At 33.2% G+C, this 19,758-nt stretch overlaps 1 protein-coding gene across 2 annotated transcripts; it reads right to left on the reverse strand.

The window, feature by feature from the left end:
• Positions 1 to 6,629: 6,629 nt before the first annotated feature.
• Positions 6,630 to 12,825, reverse strand: LOC118062753 (uncharacterized). Of its 2 annotated transcripts, XM_035076595.2 has the most exons (15): positions 12,470 to 12,825; positions 12,318 to 12,390; positions 12,132 to 12,153; positions 11,947 to 12,025; positions 11,797 to 11,829; positions 11,277 to 11,425; positions 10,943 to 11,099; positions 9,871 to 10,111; positions 9,497 to 9,738; positions 8,641 to 8,904; positions 8,425 to 8,535; positions 7,666 to 7,890; positions 7,384 to 7,587; positions 7,104 to 7,280; positions 6,630 to 7,001 (listed from the first exon to the last, which is right to left on the reverse strand). In XM_035076595.2, the coding sequence occupies exons 1-15, from the start codon at positions 12,725 to 12,727 to the stop codon at positions 6,807 to 6,809; spliced, it is 2,430 nt and encodes an 809-aa protein (XP_034932486.1). In that variant the 5' UTR covers positions 12,728 to 12,825; the 3' UTR covers positions 6,630 to 6,806. The 2 variants fall into 2 exon arrangements, with proteins under 2 accessions (XP_034932486.1, XP_034932487.1); XM_035076596.2 differs by lacking the exons at positions 12,132 to 12,153; positions 12,318 to 12,390; positions 12,470 to 12,825 and having other exon boundaries at positions 11,797 to 11,839; positions 11,947 to 12,031.
• Positions 12,826 to 19,758: the final 6,933 nt, after the last annotated feature.

Raw genomic sequence — 19,758 nt, forward strand, 5'->3', positions numbered from 1 at the left:
AAAAATAGGCTCACAGATCTACCATAGCTTGGGTGACATATGGCTAATACCCCAGAAGTCATGGTTATCAGATCAATTTAAGGTCAATTTGATCGTGAATATTAGATCAAATACTAAGTGATCTGAACTGTCAAGCAATATAAGCTTACATCAATACCATACAATTAGCCACACCACACCTGATCTAACCCACTTCATCTTTCTCCTCATCAACGACATCACTTTTTACCGCCATTTCTTTGCCTTTCAACAACAAAAAAAGGTGTCACAACTATAGAAAGAAGTGCCACATCATGGCGATAAAAACCTGACAAAAAATCAACACCCCCGCCACTCGGGAAGACCCACTTTGAGCTCCAGCAGTGAAAACCCACTATGAACCAACTTCAAAGACTAACCAGCCATCATCGATAACTTTGAAGATCACCCTTCTTTTCTGATAACCACCAGTAGTCGACAACAATTGATGGGATACAAGTAATAACTTAGTGAAAAGAGAACACTTAAAAAGAGAAGAGGATTTAAACACCAAGAAGGACCAAACCTTTGATCAAGCAGATCTCTTTCCTCAAACATTCGTTTACCTCACTTCAAGTATAGGAGCAAAAAGGAGACCGAGGTGCTTCAAATCAGTTCACACACCTTCAGCAGTGGCGGCACGTGAATCCACGCGTCGATAATGTTGGTGGCACATAGTACATGCACCACCACTATTCCAACGATCTTCCAGTGTATATTCTAGTATACCCTAGACATTTCAAATGCCTCAGAAGGTCTATCTATAAACTCAAATGATTTTTGGACAAATTACTAAAATTATGAAATTTTGAAACCAAATGGTTTTTTTTTTAATATTTGGAATTCTGATCTACATGCAAGGTGCATTTTTTGGTATTAAACGAATTGTTCTCCCTTTTACAAAAATAATAATAAATTTTTTTTTAGAAAATTCATTTTTTTACTTAAATTACATACAACTAGTTTCTCAAAAATACAAAAATCATATTTGTTTTCTTATATATATACATGGTGTGTTTTAGTTTTTTTTTTTTTTTACAAAAATACATATATTTGCATGCAATTTGGATTTAATAATCAATTTACTGAATCCATGAGAATTTGATCAATATTTGCGACCCGTGACCTAGTATAAACCAACTTCATATATTTACAGTGACAAAACAATGTTATATCTATTCTAGCCTTGCTATTGTCCTTTATTTTCCCCTTCATGGTTATGATCATGATGAAAATGTTCTCAAACATGTTTTTTTCTATGTGCATGACGTCAATGTTATAACAGAGAAGATTGGTCTTCTAATAAAAAAGCTCCTAGAAAATACTTTACTTTACCTAATTATGAGTCAAACCAAAATCAAGAAACTTCTACTTACCGGATTGGAAACCAAACACAATGTCACTATTTCATATAATTCTTCACTAGAAAGACACGGGGATACAACAACCTTTTCAACTTTACCAACAAAAAAATCTTTTATGTTCTTTATGTACTTGTGATCTGTTGGTAAAAAACCGCTAGTGTCAGTTAAAAAAAGAGATGTTTTACCCCCATTTGTAAGCGCTAATGCCTTGTTATTTTCCATGCAGTATGAGCATGCTAGTTTTTCATATGTGCTCCAACTAGAAACCATTTTATAAGTTGGAAAATCATTGATAGTCCACATCAAAGTTGCCTTCATAAGAAAATTCTATTTTTTCGATACATCATAAGTTAAAGCCCTGGAGGACCATAGTCGCGTCAACTCATCAATCAACAGTCATAGATAAAAATCTATATTCTAGCTCGAACTATTAGGATTGGGTATGATCGTAGATAAAAACATGAACTCTAGCCTTGTATATATCTCCGATGGCAAGTTGTAAACCATAAGTATAACCAGCCAATAAGAATAAAGAGCAGCAAATGACCTGAATGGATTAAATCCATCTGTACATAACCGAAGATGCACGTTCATTGATTCAATTGAAAAGTAAGGATGCACACTTTTAAAATGTTTGTATGCTTCACCATCGAAAGAATACACCGTCACTTCATCCACCACATCATATGATTGGTGTCATGTCATATGTTCAGTAGTCTTTGGTGACATAAATAACCTCTACAGTCTATGTGATCTAAGTTTTTTATAACAAGCTAGTCTTTGGTGACAAGAGTCTTTTCCCAACCAATTCTGGGTTTATAACGGGAATGCATGCATGTCATTCAATCGGTCAGATCAACATTTTCAATGTAGTACAACATGTAGAAGTTTGGACACATGTCAATTTTCTAGTAACCTAGACCGATGAGTTTCATCATAGAAGTTCTCTGTCAGCCTGTTCCCTTCAAGTAAAATGTTTCTCGCCCATTCGAATTTATCATAATCGGCCTCACTTAACCCATAATCTGACTTAATGGTAAACACATGTGCAACAATCAATAATTTATTATGATTTGTGTAGCCATTCCATAATGGTTTGTTAGAATTTTTCAAAAGATCAAATAACTTGGCATGTTTGAATTAGGTTCTACATCTATGATTAAACATTGACTAGCATGACCCTGATTTGTTCTCATTGTATCTATAACCATAGTCATATAAGGATTATTTACAACACCATGCATATTCCTAACACTAGAAGTTGACTCAACCATTCTTTCTACCATGGTCTTGTGAGGAACAAATGGTTCTCCATGTGTATACCAACACAAGTTTTCCTCTATGAACCCTTATTATAGAAGATGCATCGTTACAACATTTGAATTGAGAAACTTTTTTATTTTTACATATCTTGCATTGACATCTAATACCACCTCTACTAATATTTCTCGGATCAAATGTTGCGTAATTAATAAAACCCTGAATCCCATTACAATAATTTGTCCTTCACAATCCTTAGGGTGAATCTCAATACATCTATGATTGATCGTCCATAACCTATATCGAACTTATATCAAATAACAATGACAATAGGTAATAATTAACTATATTAACTAAATAAAATTTGTAAAAAAATTGGTTTAGCTTAAGATTATTCAACCTACTTGAATACTTCTCTTAATTCATTATCAATTATCTACGTACATATAAATTTGTACACATTTACGGAAATTACAACTCAACAATAAAATTGATAAAATTTAAAAATGAACTCATTAAACAAGCTATTATTTATTTTATCACAACACACCTAAGTTGGTAATTCGATATAAGTTTCAACAATTTACAAACAAATATAATTTTATAAAATCTAGAATAAACCATAACATGTACAAAATCATAAATACATATAACAAGTTTGTTTGAGAAAAAACAATAAAACAAATAAACACCCAAACAAAATACATATACTATAAAAATATGCAATAAAAAATTAACATTTTAAAATTGTGTTCAAATTTAAGAAAAATAGATTTGCTTAGTTAAAATAGAAAATCCATAATAAAATTTCAATTAAAACACAAATGCTATGTTGTTATGATTAGAAAAGTTGCAGAAGGAGGAGTTATATTGAGATGAGAGGGATGGGGGGGCTGTTTCTGTTTGTTTTGTTGTAGAGAGGTTTTTTAATAAAGAAGAAGAAGTAGGAAAAGGGAGAGGGCCAAGTCATATATTAAATATTATCGATGAATTTACTAACAAAATTATTCTGTCTTATGTTAAGATGAGAGGGGATGTGGTGGGGGGGCTATTTATTTTGTTGCAGAGAGGTTTTTTAAGGAAGAATGAGAAATAAGGTAGGGAGAGGATGGGAGAGGGCCAAGTCACATATTAAATATTATTGATGAATTTACTGATAAAATTATCATGTTTGTCAATCCATCAGTAATTCTGTAAGTATAAGTGATATGTCACTATACGAGTTTCCTTGTTTGAATCCAATTGTAATTCCATTAGTAACGACGTCTGTAAGAACTTACACGTCATTTTACTCTTTTTTTCTTTTTTAATTCCTTCTAGTTTGACTGAGATTCCTTCGGTATATACCAATGACATATTTTTGTTTGTAAATATCGGCATAGTTAGAGATGGAAAAAATCCAATCGGTAAAGATCATTGTAAAATACCAACAGAAAAAATCTGCTGGTGAATCCGTTTGTATTCGTAGATTTTTTGATAGTGTGAAGTTGGTGTTAAATTGCTCCTTTTGAAGAGGGGAGCTCACTTTAGGTTTTTTTACCTTTAAGTTCCTAATAAAAATAGATGTAATCGTAATAAGCTTTTTGGTTTCAGGTTGTAGGATGATATTTTAGGTAAATATTGGTTGACAATTTGGTTTTTAGGTCTAAAAAACCATTAGCCCTATTTTTCTAGCCACTATAGTGGCCACAAATTGGGTAATACAGATGACATGTCGTTTGACTTTTTTTTTAAAAAAAAAAAAAATAGGGCAAACAACATGTCTTCCACCCTAGATGAAAAGAGAAAAAAAAAAGGGGTCCATTTCCACGGGTCCTTAACAAAATTGGCCAGGTGAACTGGATTTTTTTAATTATTATTATTTTTATTTTTTAAATTAATGCTTTTGTATATGTTTTTTTCATTTATTTATATCTAAATTAATACTCTTCTCTTTTATTTTGTTTTGAGAGCCTCTATTAAATGATAATTATTTTTTTTGGTTAATCATTTAATTTTTAAAGTGGTTTTTTTAATTCATCTATATTTTTTTTTTATCTTTTGTATAGATGAATTTTATTTTTGAAAAAAAAATATTTAATTTCAAATAATATTTTTATTGTGTCCAACCTTGCATATTATTTTTTTCTCTTTTATTTTATTCAATCAATTTAATGTGTGTGTATGTTTCTATTATCATTTGACTGAATAAAAATATTATTTTATTTTCGGATAATATTTCTAATATGTGCCATCTTGCATAATATTTTTTTTTTATTTTATTTAATCAATTTAGTGCGTGTCTATTTCTATTCTTGTTTGATTGAATAAAAAATTATTTTAATAAATAAATTTTAGCAAACACAACTAGGTAAATAGCTTGTCTTACGAGATTAAATATATTGATCTATATTTGTCTCTTAATTTTTTTAATTTTATTTTTTTTTGTTGTTTATTTATTAATACATAAATTTTTATTTATTTGATTATATATATGCATATACTTTTGATTTTCATGTAGAATTTTTGTAGCTGTAAAAACATAATAAAATAGTATGCGTATACAACTTTTGTTGAAAAAATAAATTTTTGACCCACGACAAAAACATAGATAAAGTATCTAATAGAAGCTATAAATTGAAGTTTTATAACATAAAAGCATTTTAACAGCATGGATTACCAAATATTTTTACAACTAAAATCACAACTACAAGCTCCACTTATACCAAATGCACCCCATTTATAATTTATCTGGATTGGTTGAACACCCAAAACTTATTCAATAAAAGAAACTACAAAGGATAGATGATTCATTGTAGCAATTTTTATTGTAGGTTTAGATTCATTGGTTGTGGATTGAAACACTAAAATTATGATTTTACCTTTCTCAGCAAAATACACACACACACACCTTGGCAATGGGGTAAGGATGATAAGATATTTTTATTGTTTTCTACATAATAAAATAACTAACATATCCTTTAAAGCAAAAAATATTAAACTGTCATTTATAGACTGTTTCGACTTTTCCATTTCAATAGCATAGTAAAATGACTATATTGCTTTTGAATTCAAGTTATCTTTAACATTCATTTAAGGGTTTTTAGTCTATTCATTGAGGTTTGTTTTGTTATTATCAAGTTGGATAACAAGTAATTTGATATTTTAAAAGATATAAAATATTATTTAATATTAAAAAGTTGATGGCGTGTTGTTCGCATGGCTTCATTCACGCTATTGGAACATCATGTGAGATATTGTTTGGCAGTCAAGCACCTGCTTTCATGGTAGAGTTTGAATCTTCATGATAGTCCCTTCAATTCTTGCCAGCTCGCATGATTAATAAACCTCTAGTTTGACACTGATAATTTTTTTTTTTTTCTTCTATTTTCTCTCCTCATTGATTTCCAAGCATGCTCCTTTACATTTCCAAAACATCCATTCAAGTTGTTTTTATTTGAGATTTAGTCCTTGTGTTTTTTTTTTATTATTATTTTAAATAATTCATAAAATTAGAATTTTCTTTTAATTTCATCTTCTATTGATTTTTTTATCTGTCACACTTGGTTCTTATTCTTTTAATTTATATTTTTTATTATTTTTTATTTGATTTTTTTTTTCAATTGCAACCCTCAACATTTTATTTTATTTTATTTTATGTTAAATTTAATTATTAATTCTTTTTATTTCTATTTGATTTGTTTTTAAATTATTTTTTATTGAAAATTTCTTTCATGTTTTTTCAACCAAAAAACCCGAGATACAAGTTTTAAAACATTCACCAAATTAACTTAGATTTTTTTTGTTCTTATTTACAATTGATTTTTTTTTTGTTATTATTATTTATGATTGATTCTTTTTTAATCAATTTTTCCATGAGACTGAGATCACATGTTTTGAAAATTGACACATGTTAATTTAGTTTAATTTTGTTTTGTTTAATTTATTTATTGTTATTTTTTTTTAATAATATTATTAAATTAACTAAAATTATTGAATCTAATAAAATTAATAACACAACTCTCCAATTTCTATTGCTTCTTTGATAGCACCTCAACTCTTTTTTGTTGAAAAACATTTGATCGTGACATAGCTCACCAATCTAGTTACAGAACTAAAAAGGTATGTCTTGTATATCACATACAATTAACACTTTGAAAGTCTTCACTGACCGAGATTTACACCTTAGGAAGGTTTCTTGAGAAGCAATGCTTTAAGAGACTTGGGATCCGTGACTGGGGGACTGCATGTGAAATTTTGACAGACGAGAGCAACTACTTTATCTGCAGCAAAATTATTCCTTGCCATGAGAGCTATATTGCTATTATTGTCCTCCCAAATCTCCATTTCTTCATTGTCGGTAGGATCTATATGAATCACCTGCAAACGGCAATAATTGCACCTCAGACAGAGAGAGAGAGAGAGGAATCATAGGCAGAGTACAAGGGGTTCATGAATTGATATTGAAGCCCTTCTACTTACTCTTCTATTGGGATCATATGATGCATGAGCAGCAGCAAGCATATTATCAAATTCCAAGGATGATTTGTGGCCAACTAAGACAACTTGCTTGTGGGAAGGCACTGAGATCATGTCAGCTGCACAGCACATCAGAGGTACTGCCATAGCCATGTCCTTCAATCTCGACTCAAAAACTGCCTGCATTGCCATGGGATGAATTTATTATGCAAACACATTGAGTACTCGAGTTGTAAACACTAGTCTTCCCCAAGAAACGCTTGTACGTGAAGCGACAGCATACCAGAAGATGCTCAGCATTCTGCCTGTAATACTCAGACTTACTGCCAGTCATCATAGAGGCCAATCTTATGAGATTTATTGCCGAAACTGAATTTCCTGAGGGCTCAGCACCATCATGGTCTTCCTTTACTCGTAGGAGAACTGAAGGATCTTCTCCTGGGGTATTAAAATAGCCTCCTCCCTCTCTGTCGAGAAATAATTCATCCTGGAAAAATAACTCTTAAAAACATGATTACAATTGGCTCACTATTTATCTCAGGGAGATGAACTCTGATTCCTTTACCTGTTTATTCTGTAGTTCGATTGCCCACACCAGCCAATGGATCCCGCCACCCGCCTCATAAAGATCCAGCAACCCAGAAATTAGAAATGCATAATCATCTAAAAATCCAGGTGCTTTAGACGGACCATTCCTAAAGCTGTGCTCTAGCCTGTGAGCTTGTTCATTATAAAGATGCCTTCTGATGAAAGACGCTGCCTTCTCTGCAGCAGTCATGTATTCCTTGGGCTGGAATTCAATGGAACATGCAAAATTATTAGTCATGATCAAATAAAAAAGTCAACCACACACCACATATCATGCCAAGAATAGTTCAACTGCCCTAGAGTGATTTTCCACAGATCAGTACTTATGGCTACTTATCAAGACTGACAGAGCCCAGCAGAACAGATGCCTAGAAGGTACAAGAAATCCAATACTCGGTAACACAAAAAATACACCTAAATGATGATGATTGAATGCATAGACCTTCCAGAAGACAGGCCTTTGTTTAAAATTGATGTTCAGAATAATATGATTACATGTAGAAGTTTTCCATAAGCAGGATAAATGAGAGCAAGAAACTGTTTTTTTATCCTCACACCATGGTCAAAATCTAGACATGATAAGGAAATGCTTAATGAATAACAAAGATGCATGATAATTACATCAAACTTGGCTTAGAAAGTTAGAATCACACTGGTGTGATCAAACCACAAGCATGTTGGTAATCATACAATAATTCTAAGTTAACCTGGCTAGCCAAAGATGTTAAAATCTTACATCACAACCAACAACAGGGAAGTTGTATTTTGTGCCCTCTGCTTCGCCCATAAGGATTTTGGAAGCTCTTGCAAGAGATGAAATTGCAAGTCCATTCCATGAGACAATTACCTAGCAAGCACCTGGTCTGTTAAAGTGTGCATACAAGAGAAAAGCTAAAGATTAAGAAATATTTCTATACAATCCATGCCTTCTTTTAAACAGACAATGACAAACCTTATCATCTAAATGTGGCCTTGGTCCTCTGGATCTTGCATCAAAAAGCTTTTGCCTGCACTCACCCAGAATATCAAGATATTTTTCAAGAGGCAGGCCATATTTTTTTGCCGGTGCTGAAGTATCAGTTAATTCAATGAGCACATTTTTCCCCTTAAATTCATCGTGTGGATCACTCATTCTAGAAAGGTCACAGTTCCCCAGAGGCTTTACATAATAGTGGTCCTTAAAAAGAGTTGCATGCTCTCCAAGGATGTCATCAATCTTAAAGAGGGGGAAAACATGTAGAAAAATCAGAATTAGAAGAGGTTAATGCAAGTTAAATGAATCTCCCAACATAAATTTTTAAGAAAACTTCATAGAGAATGGATAAAAGTATATATAATTTCATCTTTCAATGAAAGATAAGTGTTACGGAATCAGGGCAGCTCACAATAGAAATCCACTGCTCATGCTATGAAATTTAGTACAAAGCTATACTACCTTGATCTGTAAGCAGGAAGATGCAGATATGACTAAGGCTAATAGTATCTCAACCCGAGAAGGGGAATTAAGACTTCAGTTATATAGTATTTGTTTTTTTAAAAAAGGGAGCATATACATGACATAAGCCTATCAAATTGTGGTATAAGAATACTTTGCAAAATGCAGTTGATATAAGTTCCAAATGTCAGCATCATCAATTTAGAACTAACAAGATGCAGTTGATATAAGTTCCAGACGCAGTTGACAAACGTTCCAGATGCAGTTGACAAATCAGGAAGTTAACAGATGTGCTGCTAGATTTTACATGATGAGAAATCAAACCAATCAAAATGAAATGAAGACCAAAATGATGATGATGATGATAAGAAACCTCTTGAATGGTCCATATGTAAAAGGCTCCTTCCTTTTTCTTTTTGGCACCTTCACGCTCAGCACTATCAGCATCCTCTGCTGAAAATATTTCACCTTCTGGTCCAATCATGTCTCTCCTCAAATAATCAAGAATATCACGGGATAGACTTGAATAGAAGACATCATTGGTAATGGAAAAGGCATCCAAGTAAACATTAGCAAGTTGGCCTTGATCATACAACATTTTCTCAAAATGAGGAACTGCAAGAAAATACTACAGTTTCAACATTCCATACACAACAACCCAAAATGCAGAAAACCACAACAGAATGCCAGTAATTTTGAATTAAGCAATTCTTTAGGAAATAACTATCATTTTAAAGACAAACCAACCATGCCAGCGTTCATCCACACTATATCTGTGGAAACCACCTCCAATATGATCATGAATGCCTCCCCTTGCCATGCATTGCAAGGTAAAGAAAACCATCTGCAGACCTTTCTTTGCTTCACTGTAATTTCCAGCATCATTCAATTTTTTTGAATGGTACAGCATCAATTGGATCTCAACCGGTCTAGGAAACTTTGGGGCAGATCCAAACCCTCCATATCGTGAATCATAGCTTTGAGAAAGCTGCAACGAAGTGAAGTAAGAGAATTAAAAAAAGGCAATAAAATGGTGCCTCATCAAGAGTTTTATGTAAAACAATGCCATGGTCCTATGCATTCCCTGAATCCTCTTAACTGATCATAATTTGTGAAAGCAAGCAGCAGCAGCAAAGTACAACAGAAATATGATTTTTTAGCATCTATAAAAACAAATCAACACACAAACCCATGAAAATGGCAACTGAAAAGTGCTAAAAGGGTGCGATGTTGGTATACATATAAAAGTTTCAATGTCTGCTTTTAATGTTGCTATGAGGGAGGGAAAAAAAGAGTTGCTGCAAGACAACAATTGATGCAAGAAAGCTCCATTTATATCCATGATAATAGTCTGTGTTAGGATGACAGAAACATTATTCAGTAAATAAAATGTGGATATTGATACAATCTTGAAAAGTCTAAGAAAGTGGCTTTGTGATAACAGTTGAAGAAAGAAAAAAAAATACTAAAAGACACCAAGAAGCATCAAATTAATATTCTATGAAAAGCTAATCTATGTTCCTTGCCATGTTACAGAAACACCAAGCAGGCAGAAGAAGTGCAACAGGGAGATACATCCCCGGCCTCACTGCCAAACAGGGGCCTAATATCTAACTCTTTAATATCTTTTTATGCATCAAACTTTAGTCAAGTCAACAACCAATATAGTGAAATTCAGAAGGTTCTAGCAATGCATTAAAATGAGTCAGAGACACCAAACTCAATCCTCACAGTTGCTCAATCAGAAGTTCATATTTGAACATTCCTTCCTTCCAAGTCAGATAAAAAAGGACTACTGTGCAGTTTGCAATAGTCATACTTGTTCTGCACACAGATGCAATGCATTTTGTGAAAGCTCATCTGGCAATTTCTTTGAACTTGCACTTGCTGACAATGCTTCTAACAGCTGTTCAATAGCAAAGGCTCCACTCTTCACAAGCGTATCCCTCTTACTGAACCAAGCATCCTTTACCTTTCTGAAATAATAGAGAAATAATAGACTAAGGAAAAGCAATTAACCTTTAATACTAATTTGAATCATAATTCAATGCAAGAATAAACTTGTAACGATCTAATATGTTCATAATTGGTCAAGGAACAGCCATGCTACAGAAAAGAGGAAAGGAAAAAAGTCCAAGAACCAAAACTCCCACCTAAGTATGGTCTTAAATCCTGGTCTTCCATACTTATCATCTGGGGGAAAGTAAGTTCCACCCATCAAAGGTTTCAGATCAGGTGAAATGAAGACACTGAGTGGCCACCCTCCTCCACCATACAATGCCTGTACAAATGTCATATAGACCTGTAAAATCAAAACTATTTGCTTAGTATATAAAGAAACCAACGAACAATCTATGAAGAACATTGAAATTTATTTGCATATGAGCAAACCCAACCGGATTCAAATGCAAGTGTGCTCTGAAACTAAAATAATATAAATAGACAAACACACTCTATTACACAGTACAGTCACCTTCTTTCATATAATAGCATGGTATTATTGGCATTTTAACTTTTCATACAACTAGTTTAGCAGCAGTTCAACAGCACATTGTATCACATGGTTCTTGAGAACCTCTTTTATCATAGATTAATCAGCATACAATAGACCCACCGAAGGATAAAGCCAATAATTATTTCTCTGGAAGGCAGTCAAGATAGAGGCTATTTTACCTTGTCAACATCAGGTCGTTCCTCTCTATCCACCTGCGGCAATCTGACATGTTAGCGTGATTAACAAGACCATTAAAAGAAGTCGATAATTCATGGACAAATGAATAGTGCCAACAACAACTAATGCAAGCAATCAAGATTTGAACAGACCTTCACACTGACAAACGAATCATTCAACAATTCAGCGACCTCTTCATCCTCAAAAGACTCCACCTTCATAACATGACACCTTACACCCATCAAAGGATAAACACCAGACAATTAATCAGTTAGTCATTCGAGTTTTCGTTAGGAATTTTGGACTAGAAAATGAAAGAAAAATGTCACAGACTCACCAATGACAAGTGCTGTATCCAACTTCAAAGAGAAAGCACAAAAGAAAAAAACGTCATGACCAAATAACCAAAAAATTTTTGATTACATACTAAGTAGTAATTAGCCCCCAGTTTTTGCAAATCATGATGATAATAATAGAAATAATAAGAAGAAACGAAAGAACGAATGGCAAATATAATAAATACTTGATAAGAAAATTGGGACGTCTCGTCTACGTGCTTCAGCGAATGCTTCTTCGCCCCATGGGTACCAATTGACCTTCAATTCATTTCGACAAGGAAAAAGAGAGTTAAAAAATGAGCAAAAATCAATACAAATATCTGTTTTATATACTAACAGGGTTGTGGGCGTGTTGAAGGAGATATGGACTGTGCTCAGCTGAGAGACAATTAGTATGCTTGTGAGAAGACGAAGATGAGGACGTAGTTTTTGCCATGGCCAACACCTTGTGCGTGTGGAAACGACCAACAAAGGCCGAGGAACAAGGATAGTTGCGGTACTTTGTTGCTCTTCTTAACGAGGAAGATAATTTACTTGTTGTATTAAGAGAGTGACGGGCTAGAAGAGAAGACGAGAGTCGAAGTAGTTTAAGCATAGAAGAAGAAGAAGAAGGTGGATACGCAGAGAGTTTCTTGTTGGCATTAACAAGGAAGAAGTATTGGTTCGGTCCCGGTGTGACTATTCGGCGTTTGGGATTCGTCTTTAAATTTTATTTTATTTTTATTTATACATTTTTTTAAATATGATATTGTAAAAAATAAATTTTACAAAATATTATTTTAATATATTTTAAATAAAAAAAATACTTTAAAAAAAGTCAATTATTAAACTCCCCAGTGTTCTGTTTGACAAGTGGAGCTCCTACCCCTTTTTTGACTGACGCTTGTAGTCCTTTAGAATCTCACATGTGGCCTTCCTATCTTTTCTCCTTAGGATCAGGCAGAAGCTCCCAGATGGCACTCACTCATTCATTTTAAAAGTGTTGCTAATTCACCGATGAAATATATTCGTCGGAAATAACATTAGTTAGTAATTCTATGCTCTATTGCTACTTCTATTGGTAGAAAAATTGATGGTTTTACATATAAAAAATGAATGCAAAAAAAAAAAAAAAAATTCTTGCTGGAATATTTTGATGGAATTATTCCATCTGTATTTACATTAATAAATCACTAATGAAATAACGATTTTGATGATTGTGATATATACGGTAAATAATTTTTAGCTTTTTATATAAAATACTGACATACTCATTCCGACTATAGAGATACCGGTAATTATGGCATGTGCAGTAAATAATTTTTCAACCCTCTAGAAAATATTGACGGACTCGTTCCGTCTGTAGAGACATCAGTGATTGTGGCATATGCAAGTAAATATTTTTTAATTATCTAGAAAATACCGAATAACTTATTCCATCTATAAATTCTTTGGTTTGAATTTAAAAATATTTTAAAAAAAATAAAATTATGTAGAATAAATAATATAAAATTTGTGTAGAATAATAGTAAAAAAAAACAATTAAGCAAATAAAATTGTATAAAATGTAAAAATATAAAAATTAAATTAAATAATATTCATCCAAATATTTATTACAATTTTAGATTGTTTTAAAAAAAATTAAACTAGAACAATGGCGGAGCCGAAGGAGGCTAGTCGTTCCCAAGACCATACGACTATAAAAGGGATGCACACATACCACCCATTTGTGATCTCATGTCCATGATGATCTGGTGGAGTTGTTCATAATCTGCTGAGAGTTGCTGATATTGCTGGGTGAGATCAGTCGTGTGTTGTTTCAAGGCCACAATCCTCAGACTGGGTGCTCGATACCAAGGTTGTTAAAATCGCGATTCAACTCGTAAAATCGTACGTTTTTACGAGTTAATATAGGCTTTACGTGTTAAATCGTACATAAAACTCGGAAATGATAAAATCGGGTCAAAATCGGGTAAAATCGTTAAAATCAGGTGAAATCGCGATTTCACCACCGATTGAACGAGTTTGCCTGCAGGAAATTTTAATTCAATGTTGCTACCACGTGTCGCCCTCCTATTGGCTCTAATAGATCAAAGGCAATTAAGAAACAATTTCACCGAAATCAGTCTTCTCTCTTCTCTTCTCTTCACGTTCTCAAAAGTCAGAACATTAAAATCCCTAAATTGAAAATCCCAAATTTCACATTCCTCAGGGCTTAGTGACTCAATCTCGCTCTCAGCCAACAATCGACGGTGTTCTTTTCATCAGCCCTTGCTCGCCCCTCATCTGCATTATTTTTCCATCATCGACGACGTTCTTTTCACCAGCCATTGTGAGAATCATAGTCCACAGTCCACACAACAACAACAGTCAACGGTGTCTCTCCAGTCTTCACGAGGTAAGTAACACTATTTATCTTGTTTCACCGCCTCCTGCACACAACACACAACAGCACTGTTAATCTTGTTTCTCCAATCTTCTAGTGGGTTTTTTTTGTCCCTGTCCGTTTCTTAGTCTGATGTTAATGTTAGTTTGATTGAACTCACAGGCTCCAACTTTGACTGCAAAAATCCATTGTTTATCTTGTTTCTTAGCCCGTTACTCCGTTTCCTCAGTGCTCATTGGCCATTGCTCACTGCTCATAACAGACTCAACAGAGGTAAGCTTCTGTTTCTCTGCTCGCTACAATAATTTCTTACCATTCTGTTTCTTTACAATTTAATGATGTCTATTATTGAGACTCTCAAGTTTCTGTGACAATGTTAATATTCTAGTGTGCTACTGTGACTGTCCTGTGTGTGTGACTGTGAATTTTAGAATGAAATTTGAGAGTTTGCCTGCGAATTTTAGATTGAAATTTAATTGTGTGTGACACTGTGACTCTGTTTTTTCTTACCCTGGATTTGGATTCATTGTAATTTATTTTAGATTGTTGTTGCTACTGCTAAGTTGTGAATTGTGATGAATGGGTTTATTATAATTTAGAATGATGATATTGCTGCTGAGTTGTGATGAATGGATTTATTGTAATTTATTTTAGAGTAGTGCTGCTGCTGCTGTTGAGTTGTGATGAATGGATTTATTGTAATTTAACCGTGATTTGGGTTGTAACTTGTGATGAATGGATTTGGGTTGTAACTTGTGCTGATTGATTGTTTTTATGCTGCCTTTGCTGAGTTGTAAAGGGTTGTAACTTGTAAGTTTCTAACCTGTAATGGATAATAATATAGAAGATGAGTTCTTGGCTGTTATTTTTTTGTAGTGTGTATTAAAATAAAGTTTGTAACCTGTTTATAAAATGTTTGGATTGATTACAGGGCTGATTTGAATTGATTCTTAAATTGTTGAACTTATGGCATCTAGAAAAAATTCTTCTAGTTATAGGCTTGATGTGGGATGGCAACATGAGATAGATATTGATAAGAATTCTAGAAAAGTTCAGTACAAGTATTGTCAAAAAATTATTAGTGGAGGTATTTTTTGTTTTAAACAACATTTGGCTTGCACTCGTAAGGATATTGAGCCATGTCAGCAAGTACCAGAAAATGTTAAGCAGAGTGATTTTAGGTGTTTTGGTGAAAAATTTTAGAAGCAATTGAAAAAGAAAAGAAAGGCCCTTCAATATAGTGTAAATGATGATGATGATGATGATGATGAAATAAAGAAATTTAGCTCAAGGACAAAGGAAAGAGAGTAGCTAGTGGAAGTGGAAGTACACAAACAACCTTAAATCAATTGCTAAAAAAGGATATTAGAGAAGAAGCATGTCGACAAATTGCAAGGTTTTTTTACACTAGTGCAATTCCATTTAATTGTGTAAAAATTCCTGAGTTTCTTAAGGCACTTGAATTGGTTGCAAAGCATGGGCCAGGTTTCAAGCCTCCATCCTACTATGATATTAGAGAGAAGTATTTGAAGCAAGAAGTGGATCAAACAATGAATTTGCTTGAGGATTACAAGCTAGAATGGAAAAAAAAACTGGTTGTTCAATAATGTCTGATGGATGGACAGATAAAAAAAGACGTTGTATTTGTAACTTTTTGGTTAATAGTCCTAAAGGAACAGTTTTTTTTGTCATCGTTGGATACTTCTAATATGCCCAAGATTGCTGATAAGGTATTTGAGATGTTAGATGCCATTGTGGAGAGGATTGAGGAGGAAAAATGTTGTCAAGGTAGTCCACCGATAATGCTGCAAATTATAAAGGCAGCGGGACAATTATTTGATGCGAAAAAGAAAGAGTTTGTTTTGGACACCATATGCTGCCCATTGTATTGACTTGATATTAGAGGATTTTGAGAAGAAGTTAGAGGTTCATCAAGTAACTATTGCTAAGGGGAGGAGAATCACCTCATATATTTATTTAAGAACTATTCTTATTTCCATGCTAAGGCACATTACGAAAGGAAGGGATTTGATTAGGCCTGCTGCCACTCGGTTTGCTACTACATATTTTACTCTGGGATGTTTGAATGATCATAAAATGCAGTTGATGACCATGTTTACTTCCAAACAGTGGAGTTCATTTAGGTTTGTAAGAATAGAAGAAGGGAAACGAATTCAAAATTGTGTTTTGGACAGCAGGTTTTGGCATGATGTTACTATATGTATTAAGGCAGCATTTCCTCTAATTAAAGTTCTTCGATTAGTTGATTCTGATGAGAAACCATCTATGAGTTTTATATATAAAGCAATGGATGAAGTAAAAGAGAAAGATACAAGTGAATTTTGGTTCTGTGAAAAAAAGGTATTATATCTTTGCTAAATTTTTATTTCAAATGTTGTCATTTATAAAAATGAATGTCATATATAAAGTAATGATATTTTTATTGTTTTTTTTTTATATAGTTATGTACCTATATGAAATATTGTTGATGCAAGATGGGAACTTCAACTCCACAGACCCTTACATGCAGCAGCTTATTATTTGAATCCTCATTATCATTATAATCCCAATTTTAAGGTTAATGCCAACATTAAAATTGGATTATATCAATGCTTAGAAAGGATGGTGCCTAATGCAAGTGAAATGTGCAAAACTGACTTGCAACTTGAATCATTCAAGGATACAAAAGGGTTGTTTGACATTGAGGCTGCCAAAACAGCTAGAGATAAAAAAAACTTTAGCTCAATGGTGGGATTCTTATGGGGATGAATGTCCAGAATTACAAAGGTTTGCAATCCGAGTTCTAAGCTTGACTTGTACTTCATCTGGATGTGACTGTAATTGGAGTGCATTTGAAATGGTGAGTTTTTTTTTTGTTTTTTTTTTAAATATTGAAATATTTGATAAAAATCTTATAAATTTGAATTGTTTATTTAGGTTCATACAAAACGAAGAAATTGTTTGCACCAAAAAAAAAATGAATAACTTGGTATTTGTAATGTGCAATCTGAAATTGAATAATAACCAAGTCAAAAAGCAAGCTGATGATTTTGGTATAGAAGATGATTTTTCATCTGATGATGATTGGATAACCGAGGGAGAAAAACATCGAGATTTGATTTGCTTAGTGCTATTGACAGTGCAACACGAAGACAAAATGGTAATGAAGATGAAAGTGATGAAGAAGAAATTCCTAATGATGTTGAAATGGAGAGTCATGGTATTGAAGATGATTTGGATATTCAAGTTAATGTTCAATACAATACAACAATAGATCCCTCATAATACTTATACAACCATTTATGATAATTAACATTCAGTATAATACAAGAATAGATCTTCATGGTACTTATACAACCATTCATGACAATTTCATTCAATATAATACAACGGTAGATCCTTCATAATAATCATATAACCATGTGTCACAATTACATTCAATATAATAAAATGGTAGATCTTTCATAATACTCATACAACCATTCGTTAGAATTACATTCAATAAAAATACAACAATAGATTCATTTGTAATACTTATAAAAACCATTCATCACAAATATATTCAATAAAATACAACAATAGATCCTTCGTAATACTCATACTACCATTCATCAGCAGCCCAAATTCATAATAGCCCAGTCAACATCTCATAGTCGGTTTAATATTCATCGCAACACAATAATATATCCACCTCAAACAAGTCATTTCAGGACATTAATATTTTTGTCATTGTTTCAACATTCATCAAGAACTCAATCGACATTTTATAGTTGTTTCGGTAATCATTAAGAATTCAATCAAACACTTCATCGTTGTTTCATCATTCAACAAGGATTTTATAAAATATCACTATAAAGTAAATCATTTCAAAACATAAACATCATACGAGAAAAATATGGAAACCACCTACCTGTTTCACCTATGGGTTGCCTTTGTCCCAACGAAAGTCCGATCCTAGATGCACCACTTAAGACATCAATGGCCACAAATCAATATATTCATATTCAATAATCACCCAACTCATCCTCATGCATGCTTTAAATATAAACAAGTTCATACTCTAGTGTTCCACATAACATAATCACATAGTATAAGCATTTTAACCATTGGCCTAATTCAGATACGTAAAACCCTTATAGATTTGTTAACGGCAGATTTGTCGAACGCAGAAATGTAAGCGAAATAATTCATTGCAATGCAAACTTGTCAGCGAATTGATTTGTTGGAACACAGAGTCGTTAGTGAACTAATTCGCTGGAACACAATCGTTGGTGAACTAATTCTTTGGAACACAAACTCATTTACAAACGGGTTCTTTAAAGCACAGATTCGTCAGCGAAGTGATTCATTAGAACACCAAAATTCAACAGTGAAAACTAATTCTTTACAGACAATATGATTCGGCAGCGAACAATCATTCGCTGTTGACAACACCTTTCGAAAATGAAAACTCATTTACTGCAGATAACACCATTCGACAACAAACATTGATTCGTTGCTAACAACACACTTTCGACAGCACACACTAGTCCGCTGCAAATAACACAATTTTGGCAGTGAACGTTGATTTGCTGCATACAACACAATTTAAGCAACGAACACTAGTTTATTGTAGACAACATAGTTTCAACAGCGAACACTAGTTCATTGCAGATAACACAATTTTAGCTGCAAAAACTGATTTGCTGCAAGCAACATAATTTAGTAGTGAAACCTGATTCACTGCTAACACATAATTTGTCAACGAACACATTCGCTATAGACAACATGATTTGACAGAGAAAACTAATTCGCTGCAAGCAATATAATTCAGCATGAAAACCTGATTCACTATAGACACCACCATTCGACAACAAATAGCATTTGTTGCAGACAACATAATTCAGCAGCGAAACTGATTTGTTACAGGCAATGCCATTCGACAACAAAACCTGATTCACTGCAGACACCATTATTCGACAGCGAAAACTAATTCACTGCAGACAACACAATTCAACAGCAAAACTGATTCGTTGTCGATAACATAATTTAGCAATGAAAAATCAGTCACTACAGACAACACAATTCAATAGCGAACACTAATTCACTGCTGACAACACGATTCGGTAGCAAAAACTGATTCGTTGCAGACAACACATTTGACAATAAAACTGATTCGGTGCCAACAACATAATTTGTAGTGAAAACTCATTCGTTGCAGACAGACACCACAATTCGTTCTTTTGGATCCAGTAAAATTATACAATTTTAGCATGAAAACA

This window comes from Populus alba, chromosome 2 (assembly GCF_005239225.2).
Source record: "Populus alba chromosome 2, ASM523922v2, whole genome shotgun sequence".
Lineage (NCBI taxonomy): Eukaryota > Viridiplantae > Streptophyta > Magnoliopsida > Malpighiales > Salicaceae > Populus > Populus alba.

Excerpts from the sequence above, each read along its gene's own strand:
- LOC118062753 (XM_035076595.2), bottom strand. The coding sequence starts at position 12,727 with ATGCTTAAACTACTTCGACTCTCGTCTTCTCTTCTAGCCCGTCACTCT. Across the intron at positions 12,391-12,469 it reads TTCAACACGCCCACAACCCT|GTCAATTGGTACCCATGGGG; the intron begins GTTAGTATATAA and ends AATGAATTGAAG. Across the intron at positions 8,905-9,496 it reads ACATATGGACCATTCAAGAG|ATTGATGACATCCTTGGAGA; the intron begins GTTTCTTATCAT and ends CCCCTCTTTAAG.